This window comes from Lissotriton helveticus, chromosome 7, assembly GCF_964261635.1.
Source record: "Lissotriton helveticus chromosome 7, aLisHel1.1, whole genome shotgun sequence".
Classification (NCBI taxonomy): domain Eukaryota; kingdom Metazoa; phylum Chordata; class Amphibia; order Caudata; family Salamandridae; genus Lissotriton; species Lissotriton helveticus.
Window position 1 is genome coordinate 544,031,421 of NC_136068.1, and position 12,355 is coordinate 544,043,775.

At 46.4% G+C, this 12,355-nt stretch overlaps 1 protein-coding gene across 1 annotated transcript in view; it reads left to right on the forward strand.

Annotated features, from left to right (window-relative positions):
* Positions 1-12,355, forward strand: part of TTC5 (tetratricopeptide repeat domain 5) — a 221,672-nt gene that overhangs the window by 146,137 nt on the left and 63,180 nt on the right. The window contains exons 4-5 of the mRNA XM_078652608.1: positions 6,910-7,060; positions 10,772-10,863. Of these exons, the coding sequence (XP_078508734.1) occupies positions 6,910-7,060; positions 10,772-10,863 (243 nt within the window). The remainder of the gene's footprint in view (positions 1-6,909; positions 7,061-10,771; positions 10,864-12,355) is intronic.

Here is a 12,355-nt window from a genome sequence, read left to right on the forward strand (position 1 = left end):
GGCTAGACTGGTGGAAGACAAGAGGGAAGAACGCAGCGGAGGCAGGGCAGTGGTGAGGGCACAGGAGGGAATAAAAAAGAAGTCAACACGAATAAGGGTATACATGACGACCCATTCAAAAGTATATACGATAAATTCACTGTCAGCAAATGCAGTGCAACATGTTTTCATGCCCCTTGCAGACACACAGGAAGATAGGCTATACAGATAAGTAGCAGGTGACAAATGCAGCAAGCGTGGCCGCGCTGCCGGGAAAGTGAAAGCGACTGCGCTAATTAGAAACATGATCCACAACAGATGCACATTGCGCGACGCTGCTCGGATGCCGTGGGAGTAAACATTTTCAGAAAAGATGGGACATGCACCCGCCTTTGGCCAATTGCGTGCTTTTAATTTATGAAAGCCACCCGCAAAGGCCCATAGAATGCGACAACCACATGCACAAGTTTCAGAAAGTCTGGAGTGATTCCAAGAGGCCCTCTACTAGAGCAGCGCATGCGTGTTGCTCTAGGCTCGACCTAATTTAATTTCTAATTTAAAACATTTGTAAAGCGCGGCGTACACCTGTCGGTTTCTTGGCGCTGAGGGAGGGTATTAACTACTGAGACAAAGTGGGAACCGGTGGTAGAGCCGGGAAGTAGAAAGGGTTACGCAGGGAAGGCCTGTTTAAAAAGAAACGTTTTAAGTTCCTTGCGAAAGGATACATAATCGGTAGAAGCACGAAGGTGGTCGGGGAGGGAGTTCCAAAAAGTGGGGGCCAAGGTGGAAAAATTGGACCCACCCCACTTTTTACGCCTGAAGCGTGGAATTTGAAGAAGGGACTTGGTGGAGGATCGAAGATCTCTAGGGGGAGCGTAATCTTTTATGAGTGAAGAAATGAAGACAGGGGCGGTGCCTTGACGGGCCTGGAAAACCATACATGCGGTCTTGAACAGGGAACGTTCCTTAACAGGTAGCCAATGAAGCTCCCTGAGGAGGGGTGTGGAGTGATGGAAGCGTGGAAGACCAAAAACCAGCCGGGCAGCTTGGTTTTGAACCAGCTGTAGCCTCCTTAGGCTATATGCTGGTATGCCATTATAGACGGCGTTGGCATAGTCCAGCCGTGATATCACAAGCGCGGCCATGATCATTTTGAGTGCCTGGGGAGTGAAGAAACGGGAGACAGTGCGAATAGTGCGGAGGGTAAGGAAGCAAGAAGAAACTACAGAACTGATTTGAGAGTGAAGGGTGAGCTGATTATTCATTTTAACCCCCAGTGTTTTCACCGTGGTTGAAGGAGTGGGAGCAGGACCAAGGTTTTGGGGCCAGAAGAGGGGGTTCCAGGGACTGGAAGAACCACCAGTAAGAACCAGCTCGGTCTTGTCCGGGTTCAGCTTGAGGTGGTTGTGGTTCATCCAGTCCCTGATGAATATCATAGTGTGCTGAAAGCTGGAAACAGAGTGGGGGGAAGAAGATAGGTCAAAGATGAGCTGGAGGTCATCCGCGTAGTTATACACGGTGACCTCCAGCTGCTGAAGAGCGAAGATGAGGGGAGAGATGTAAAGATTGAAAAGTAGGGGAGACAAGGAGGAACCCTGGGGGACACCACACGTGACGGGGAGTGGAGTGGTTGTGAAATCTCCTAGCCGGACCGCCTGGGTGCGGTCCCTCAGGAAGGAGGAAAGCCATACCAGGGCGGATCCCTCGATTCCAGCCGCCTTGACACGGGACAGTAGGATGGTATGGTCAACCGTGTCAAAAGCGGCGGAAAGGTCGAGGAGAACCAGCGCCTGGTGTTTGTTATCATCCATACCCTTCCTGAGGTTGTCCAGGACTGATACCACGACTGATTCTGTCGAGTGCCTCGGTCGAAAGCCTGCCTGGCGGGAAGCCAGCCCCCCATTTGCCTCAACATGGGTGCTGAGAGTTGCGGTGACATGGCGCTCCAGCACCTTGCCCAGAAAGGGCAGCAGGGAAATGGGGCGGTAGTTGGCTGAGATGGATGGGTCAGCGCCAGGCTTCTTTAAAATGGGCACTATGGTGGCTGATTTGAGCATGGGGATCACTACTCCCTGCGCTAGGGAGCTATTAAGGAAGGCAATCGGGGGTTCATGACAAGAGGAGTAAATTTGTTGGAGGATTCGTGCCGGACAGGTATCTGCCGGAGACCCTGATTTCACTCTGGGGAGAATCTCCAAAAATGCCTCTTCAGTGAGGGGAGGGATAAAGGTAAGGAGGTTTCGAATGGCCGGAGGAGAAGGGTCAATGAAGGCAGGCGAGGGGGGGGGGGGGTGTTGGCCTTAATAGTGGTGATCTTGTCGAGGAAGTAAGTGTTTAGTTGGTTGCAGAGGGACTGAGATGGAGGGATCTGAGGTGAGGCTCTATCAGAGTAAGCCAAGTCCTGTACTATGCCGAAGATCTCCCTTGGTTTATTATCGGCAGATATTATTTTTGTTGAAAAGTAAGAGGATTTGGCGGCAAGGATTGCGGTCTTGTAGTCGGTGAGTGATGACAGATAGAGCGTTTTTAGTAAAGGACAGTAATTTTTCCTCCAGCGCCTTTCAGCTTGTCGGGTGGCCACTTTTAGTTCTTTTAGATGGTCATTGAACCACCTATTGGATTCCTTAGGACGCCGAACGGAAATGCGACGCAGGGGAGCCACTGAGTCGCACCCACTAGCCAGCCAGGTGTTGATCCTGTTGGCTTGGGAGTCGGATGAAAGACCGGAAAGTGACGGAGAGAAGTTCCGTAGGTGAGACATCAAGGTAGGAAGGTCGACTCTGTTCCAATTCCGCGCCCAGGTATTTTTGGCGCGGGGGGCTTTGGGTACCTGGTAGAGAGAAATGGAAAAAGAAATAAGGGCGTGATCAGACCAAGGGCAGGGGGAGACCGATACCGAGGAGACTGAAAGATTAAGGGACCAGACCTGGTCAAGTATATGACCCCGGGAGTGAGTGGGGACAGAGATGTGTGACTCAAAATTTAAGGATATGAGAGACTCAGTGAATTCTTTGGAGGCTGTACACTCAGATGGGTCTGAGGGCCAGTAATTGAAATCCCCGAGTACCAGGACCGAGGAGTAGTTGACCACCATGTTGGCCAGAAGATCTTGAAAAGCCGGCAAGAACAAAGGCAGGGACTGGGGAGGACGGTACATTAGGAGGCAGGTAATGGGGGGGGAAAAGGCGAGGGAACGAACTATAAGGAATTCGGTGGAAGGGATGGGGGAGAGGGAATGGTTAGAAACTTTAGTTCCGACCGAGCTATCATCGCCACTCCACCACCAACCCTACCCGTTGAACGATCGGCACGTAAGGCCACGTAGGAAGGGGGGAGGATAGCCAGGAGGACGGGAAGGGAAGAGTCGCAGAACCAGGTTTCGGTCAGGAGCAATAAGTCCGGCTTCTCAGTATCGAGCAAGACAAAGAGCTCATGATGGTGCTTGACCGCTGACCTGGTGTTCAGTAAGAAAATAGATAACGAAGGGATGGGAGGGATAGGGTCGGGTAGGAAAGGGCGTTGAGGGGGGAGAGAGGACGGGAGGAACGGCAAGGTAGGGGCAAATGAGGGTATGAGCCCTAATGAAAGGATGTGACTCCGGACGAGATTCGAGAGAGGCCAGTGGCCTTGGAGGGTAGTAAGTTCTTCCGAGGAGTAAGAAATAAAATTGGCATGGAGTCGTGCCCCTAGCCCCGTCCGGCCGCGGACGGGCGCAGACGGGCTTGCCTTAGGCGCTCCCGCTGCGCTCGTCCGCTGCGCGTTCTATAGATGCACATTGATATAGGGGGCCGTAGGGCGGGGAGGGGGCGTGGCCAGCGGCGCAGGACGCCGGTGTGTAGGGTCACGTGAGCGCTAGATCCGCTCCGTGATCCCAAGTGCCAAGGTGCAGTAGAAGTCACAAAACAAAGTTAAAAACAGATTTTACAAATGCGCAGGTCTGATAAATGCGTGCAGCAGCGTCTACTCCCGGCTATTTTGCCTCAGGAGTTTCCCAACAGAGCGCTCGTGAACTCAGCACTTATGTGGGGCGGGGAGGGGGCGTGGCCTAGCAGTGGGCGTGGCCAGCGGCGCAGGACGCCGGTGTGTAGGGTCACGTGAGCGCTAGATCCGCTCCGTGATCCCAAGTGCCAAGGTGCAGTAGAAGTCACAAAACAAAGTTAAAAACAGATTTTACAAATGCGCAGGTCTGATAAATGCGTGCAGCAGCGTCTACTCCCGGCTATTTTGCCTCAGGAGTTTCCCAACAGAGCGCTCGTGAACTCAGCACTTATGTGGGGCGGGGAGGGGGCGTGGCCTAGCGGTGGGCGTGGCCAGCGGCGCAGGACGCCGGTGTGTAGGGTCACGTGAGCGCTAGATCCGCTCCGTGATCCCAAGTGCCAAGGTGCAGTAGAAGTCACAAAACAAAGTTAAAAACAGATTTTACAAATGCGCAGGTCTGATAAATGCGTGCAGCAGCGTCTACTCCCGGCTATTTTGCCTCAGGAGTTTCCCTAAAAAGTATTTCAAAAATCAAATACATTTTTCATCTTTAATGAGGATTCCAACAAAGGTTGTCCTCTCTCAAAAGAAAATCTTGCTCACTGGGTCACAGCTTGTAAGTTTTTGTTTTTTTTAAATGCAAAGGACACACGGCCTTTCAGACACGGAGTCGAAGTATATACTATCAGACATGAAAGTCACATCAACACACTTTGCTGGTGTGCCTCTTAAGAGCACGTGCAAGTTGCAACTTACAGTTCATCCACATTTTTTAGGAGGTTTACTAATTGGATATTCAGTAAAAATGACAAAATGCACTTGTTTCATTTAGGTGGACCTCATTACTGCGTATGATTATTATATTGTCTCCATAACTGATTTGATAATCATAATTCAAGCATGTGAATGTATAAAAAATCCAATGCTGGAGAAGTTACGCACCCGTACCCAATGTTCTTCAGAATTTATGTCTTTCATAGATGCACTAGAATCCATGTCATTCATGAGTCCACTTGTAGTAGCTATGACAGCTACAAAAATCTGGTAACTTGAGCCTCTGAGGAGGTTTTGAGTCTCTCCACCTGATTGGCCGGATTACAGGTTTTATAATGAGGTGGATTGGCCGCATGTAGTTTTCTGCTGTTTTAATATAATTTTGCTATGTATGTATACTGCTTAGTTAACGTTGACTAATAAAGATTCCCAGCTTGACTTTGGGGAATTATTCAAGCATGTGACTATGAAAATGCCATTACTGAAGAACTGTTAAGTAAGTTTATCTTGCTGGCATGCCTTCTTGTTTGACCTCTAGGACACGTTGCAGGACATTTCATGCTGCATGCTGTTGACATGTAATGCTTAATTATTGTTGCCTCAGCCATTTTATAAAAGGGAAGTTTTACCATTCTGTGTGTATTTATCATACACTCTACACAAGTATGTGTTTTCAGTCAAATCACCACATAACGGCACTGCCTAAGTCTCAGGATATTCAGAGACTTTGACTTATGATTACAGTTCTAATCCATAATTAAATTATTTGAATCATCTGCTAACCTGCTTCCACATTCATGATAAGGTCTTGAACGAACTTGATTGGTTCAACCACAGTCCCTAAGCTTGTCAAGTTGTATTTCTTTAATTAATGGGCCACAGATTCAAAATAATTTGACACAACTTACTATATGGCTTTAGCAGGGATCACGTCCTAAAAAAAGAAGTGAGGGGGACGCTGACGTCATGACAGAAAGTGACGTCACGAAAGGTGGCCTGCACCATCTGACTCATTGCCTCCCCTCGCTCACCCCTTAGATGCGATTGTATCAAGAAGCCAGCGAGTGAGCAGCGTTTTGAATTAGCTCCGATCTCGCCCCAGAGAGGCCAAAGAGTGAATGTGTGGCTCCATTTACTCCAGTAATCGAGCTCCAGGTAAAAATAAGTGGGGGACGCCGTCCACCCGCGTGGTACCCCGACTCGAGCCCTGAGCGTTAGCAACAGTCTGGTTTACTGCTCCTTTCTGAGGCCTTCATTATAATCCATCATCAAGTTACGCAGTGTTCCTACAAAGTTAAGTAGTTTCTTCTCTGTTTGTCAAAACCATAATCTGACATTGATCACTGCAGCCTTCCTTTAAAATGTATTGTATACCTTAAGTTGATATGTCCATAATACAGTCTGGCAGCAGTAAACATTGCATTGTGTCGTGCTGCTGTCTCATCTCCATTTATTGATCGTGACCTCGGTCCGGTGGCTGACACTGGAGTTCTATAGTGATACTCAGTGTTGCAGGCCTATTCAGAAGTCCGCCCTTAAACGCAGCAGCAGCAGCAGCAGTCACTGCAGAGCTCCCAAATGGGTCAACTCACCCTATCACAGCTCATACCACAGTCTGTAAGTGAAACCATTCTCATCCATTGAGCAAAGCGCAAGCCTCCTCCCAGTTGCATCTTTCCAATGAATTGATATCATTTCAGGGGTATCTTGTCTTTTAAGCCAACGTCCGCTTATAACAAGCATGGACATTCACTTTTAGTTCTTAGCATCTATAAATATTTTTAATCACTGTACTTCACTTGATGAACACCCACAAAAACACTCTTTTGCAGACCCCATAGGTTATCTCCTCTCCTTCATAGCTGGTCAATGTCTCCTTCTTGCAAAGGCGGAAAACCTATGCAGAGTTTATCTATTGTAATGTCACTTTTCCTCAAATCATATCTGTTTAGAAGAGTAGAGCAAGGGTTTGTTTTATGTATGTATTTGTTTCATGGAATACAAAGATGTATCACTAACAATCCTAAAATGAGTCCTAAAACTATTTACAACATTATATGTAATTGGGATCAAGGATTTCTTCCAAAAAGGATGGAGCTACAAGGGCATCTTGCTAATGCACAGTTTCAAGAATGCAGAAATGAAAAGTTTTACGTCAACTGGTTCCATTCTCTGCAGTGCAAGAACAAGGTGTCCCTTCGGAACCTGTCAATGGTGCTACGGCAGGTGCCTTGTGAGGATGAGGAGGAACGCTCGCAGAATGTCATGGAGAGTGTGAAGCATGCCAAGGAGGCTGTGCAGATGGAAGTGAAGGATGGCACGTCTTGGTGTAAGTATGAGCTAGGCAAGGGCTCTTGTGACAAGAAACAAATCAATAAAAGTAGATTGTACTACAGTGGGTAGCCCTTTACAGTTGTCTAGCCCTTTCCATACCCCTTGTGGGGCATTAAAATGCCTATATATTGAATACATTCATTATTACACATGTGTCCCAGAGCTTGAACATACTTTTCAAAATCTGGTTGTTCACCGGAGTTACTCCAAGGTAGTAGTAAACAAAGCTTTTTCCCACAGTCCGAATGAGCAGGGGGAGTTTTTTGTAGATAGTAAACTGACTTATATGCTCACTCTGTTGATATGAGTCACCCTGTACTGATATACCCAAAAATGTAAAAAAAATAATGAGAGGGGCACATTCTCCAGGCCAGGTCTTAAAGATTGATTATTCAGATTCTTCTTTAAAAAAAAACACTACATCTACACGTGTTTCGCAAGTTCTCTTCCTGGCTTCTTGTAAGAAGCAGGAAGCACCAGGGCTCCCACACTCCCCGCAGCCAATCACAATGCTGCAATGCAGCTTTGTGATTGCTCTGAGCACTGTGACATAGCGCTCAGCCAGGGGCTGTAGAAGTGGGCATGTTTTCCATGCAGGCTGTAATGCAGCCTGCATGGAGATGAGGAAATTGTGCATGACTGGTTTGGGTGGCCTGAGAGGGCCGACCAAACAGTCATTTCGCACTTAGGAGGGTTGTATCCTCCTCCCCTGCTCTTCAGCCCCGCCCCCTCATGCAAGCTGCTGCAGCAGGAGAACAGAATAACATTATAATAACATTTATTATTATTTTATTTTTTCCTTTTTTTTCTGCTCTGAGGCAGTGGGGTGATGATTCTCCGCCTTAGCGGAGGAGCCGCCACTAGTTAAATACTTATAATTAGTTTCTTGCCATAAAAAAGAACTATCTCCGTGAGGCAGCTGCCAGTAAAGTGTAACATTGTTAGGTGAACCTTCTGGAATCTTACAGACACAAGACACCTTTTTTTCACAACTTACAGAGTAGGCCTATCGGACTGCATTGTTTTTTCCCTGTGTTCAATTTCAATCTTTTTTAGCAATAAAGATGCATTAAAAGCCAGAATGCACTTTAAGTACAGTGTAAACAATATGGTAGTACCACCATACTCCACAAACGTTTTTTAAATATATAAAGAAATAAAACAACTTTTATTTACCTTTACCCACTTAAACTGACTCATCCCTTTCTATACACTTATAAAATAGTAGTGCATTATACGTTCAGTTAAAACCCTGAAAGCAGACTTAGTGTGGTCTAAACAATATCGCTGCATTTTTATTTTCTAAGGATTTGCATTACCAAATCAGGTATTGTTTGTCATTGCAGTGTACCGTGCCATGTTGTGAAATTACTGTGGTACACTGTGGCACAATATATCACTATGTTTTTGTGCATATGGACCTGATTCACAATGGTAAACATAAACTTTTGTGTACGTTTACCATTGTTTGCTATTCACAAAGGTATTTTACTACTAGTATCTTCACAGCTGTGAAGTCCTATCTTTTTATGTGCGGAGACTACGCAATCGCAACAATACTACTCGTCAAATACCTTTGTGAGTAGCAAACGAGTGTTTACTTACATAAGTGTAGGTTTACATGTGTGAATCAGGCCCTATAACTTTAAAACGACTGAACCAATTTAGAAATACTACCAAAAAGAATCCTTTCCACCCCATATTCTGTAAACCAATGACATTTCAGCTAAATGGGTTCAGCCATTTTTCCACTACATCTGTTTAAACTGCACTCTACAACACGATACAGCACTCCACTGCACGACACACCAATCCACTCTGACAGGTCACTGTTCTCTACAGCACAGCACTCTACACCACTGCACTGTGTGCTGTTGCACTCTTCCTACTCAACTCTACTCTACCATACTCCACTCCATGCCACTCCACTCTCTACACCACTCTACTGTACTCCATTCCGCTCTATTCCATTCCACTTTACACCACTGTACCTGAAGCTATTCTTCACTACCCCACTCAACCCCACTCAACTCTACTGTACACCACTCCACTCTTTGCCTTTTGCCATTCCATTCTACACCCCTCGATTCAACCCCACTTGACTCATCCCCACTCTGCGCCACTTCACTCAACCCCACTCCACTCAATGCCAGTCCACTTTACACAGCTACGCTCTACGCCACTTAACTTTGCTATTCAACTCTACACTACTCAAGACTATGCCTCTTCACTCTATGCCACTACATTCTTCACCACTTGACTTTATGCCAATCCACTGTTTGCTACTCCGCTGTACTCTACTCCATTTCACGTTACTACACTCTACATCTCTTCACTGTATGCCACTCCACTCTTTGCTATTCCACTCTACCGCACTCCAATCTATGCTATTACACTCTATGCCACTCTGCACTGTTGCACTATACGCCACTCCACGCAACTTCATTCTAAGCCACTCTACTTTATGACACTCCACTCTATGCCACTCCACACCATTCCACTCTACCCCACTCTATGCCACATAGCTGTATGCTAGTCCAGTCTGCGCCACTCCAGTCTACACCACTCGGGTCTACCCCTCTTCACTCTACGGCACTATATGCCACTCCAACCTATACCACTCCACCCTATGCCATTTCAATCTACGCAATTCCACTCTACACAATTGCTATGCTCCACTCTGCGCCACTCCACGGCACTTCACTCAAAGCCGCTCTACTCTACCCCATTCTACGCTACTTTGCTATATACTAGTCCAGTTTGCACTACTCTAGTTTGCGATTCTTCAGTCTGCGCCACTCCAGTCTACATCACTTCAGTCTACCCCTTTCTACCACTCTGCGCCCCTCTATACTCTATGCATGCCACTCCACTCTGCACTATTCCACTGTACGCCTCTCTACACCATTCAACTGCACATTAATCCACTCTATGCCACTCTTCGCCATGCCACTCTACTCCACGCCACTCCATGCCACGCCAGTCTGGGCCTCTCCAGTCTTCACCACTGTACTGTGCACCACTCCAGTCTTTGCCGCTGCACTCTACACTACCCGAAGCCTCTCCACGCTACACCACTCTGTGCCACACCACGCCACTCCACTCTGCCATTCTACTGTACACCACTCTACTTTTCGCTATTCCACTGTACTCCACACCACTCTATGCTATTCCACTCTACTGTAAACTATTCCACTAAATGTCACTAGACTCTGTGACACAACAATCTACACCTCTCCACTCTACACTACTCCACTACATTCCATCCTAAGCTACTGTATTCTACATCCTTTCACTGTGTGTCACTCACTCTACTCTTCGCTATTCCACTCTACCCCATTCCACTCTTTTACACTCTACATCACTGCACTCTCCCCCTCCACTCTCTCCGCTCTACACCTCTCCACTCCACGCCACTCCATGCCACTCTTCTAATGTACTCCACTCTACACCACTCTACTCTGTTAGCACTTAGCACTATGAAGCCTGGCAAACTCCTGAACATTCCCCAGAGGAATGAAGCACAAGAAGTTGCAGGCTGAATCCATCTAAACCAAGCTGGACACAGAGGATTCAAATTCCTGTCCTAATTAGTGAATCTGTTGCGGGTCCTAGTAGCCTAGTCAAAATAATTAGCATTTTACAGTAAGAGCAACTAATCCTTAATTGCCTCATGCAGCTCTACTTGCTCTTTTTTCACTTGTAGATATCTTGGGCAACGCCTACCTCTCTCTCTTCTTCAGATCGGGGCAACCAACCAAGATCTCCCAGCAAGCACTGAACTCCTATGCCAGGGCGGTAAGTAGCCCTCTTTATTCCATTTATTTTATGTAAATAGTGCTTTTCTTAACCCCTTCAGCGCGGCGCGAATTTTCGCGCGGTGCTGAAGGTTCTAATGAGCCTATGGGCTCATGACGGAACGGTTCCGTCATGAGCACAGCTCAACCGACGCTCATGACGGAACCGTTCCGTCATGAGCATGGAAGGGGTTAAACAGTACAGATAAAAAGGCGAAAGTGGGTTAGAGTGTGACTTTAAAACAGAAAGATCTGTTATAGAAACCATAAACAAATTTGTTCATAGGCACTATTAAACAGTGTTGCTCAGTGGTTATAGTTTTGTCAACTTTGAAAAAAATAAGGGCTGACTTGATTAGAGTTCCTTAAACATCAATATAATGAAAACCAAAGCAATGTATTTAATAGGAAAATTGCTGTTCCATACCTGGCATTAGTATTTTTTGGGGATTAGTGTTAGACCCGTCAGCCTTAGGGTGATCTTCCCCCAAACCTTCACCTGCTTGCCTCCAATTTTGCTTAATTCTTTTTTGTTGGCCTTAGCACTTTACCACTGCTAACCAGTGCTAAAGTGCTTGTGATCCTTCCCCTAAAAATGGTTTGATTGGCATATACCTAATTGGCGTATATAATTTACTAGTAAGTCCCTTGTTGAGTGGTATACAATATACCCAGGGCCTGTAAATTAAATGTTATTAGTGGGCCTGTGATCTGTGCCAAGAAGGATCAAGTTTCACCTATAACTCCAAAACATATAGATTACCCCACTTCACCAATTGCAACAGCTCCCACTGTATATACACCATCACTTGTCCCTGTGGGTTACTGTATGTGGGTCAGACGATGCAAAAAGTCAAAACGAGAATTCTACAGCACATGAGCAGACTTAGATGCAACACCACTGGGGCTCCACTCATGGAGCATTACAACACCCACAGACACAAGCCAGGGGAACTTGAGTGGAGAGTTTTGGAAAAGGTAACGACAGGCGCTAGAGGAGGTTCACTAACAAGGGCAATGAACTATAAAGAATGCAGGTGGATACATTCTCTAAACAGTGTACAGCAGGGCTTGAATGAAAGAGAGGAAACAGCAAGGCAGATGGGACAACTGTAACCAAATGTAAGGGAAATATATAAGAACGTGTTTTGATCTGTATTTGTATTATACACCCACAGGATTATGTGACCATGCATTACCAACTCATGACATGTACTAACTATGTTATCATCCAATCCCTGCCCCTGTTATACAATGTTGATCCATAATAATGCTTTCCGAGGTCCATTCAAAAATAAAAAGTTCAGTTTTTTAAGCAAAATGCAAGCAAGCCAATTAAGGGCGTATTGTGATACATTACATGGCGACTTGGATGAGAAAAAACACCTCAGTTGCGATTGAATCGAGAAGCCTGGTATCAGGTCGCTTAGTAACATAATATGGCACGCCCCCCAGCGCCATGACGTCATCGGGACCAACGTAATCCTGGACCC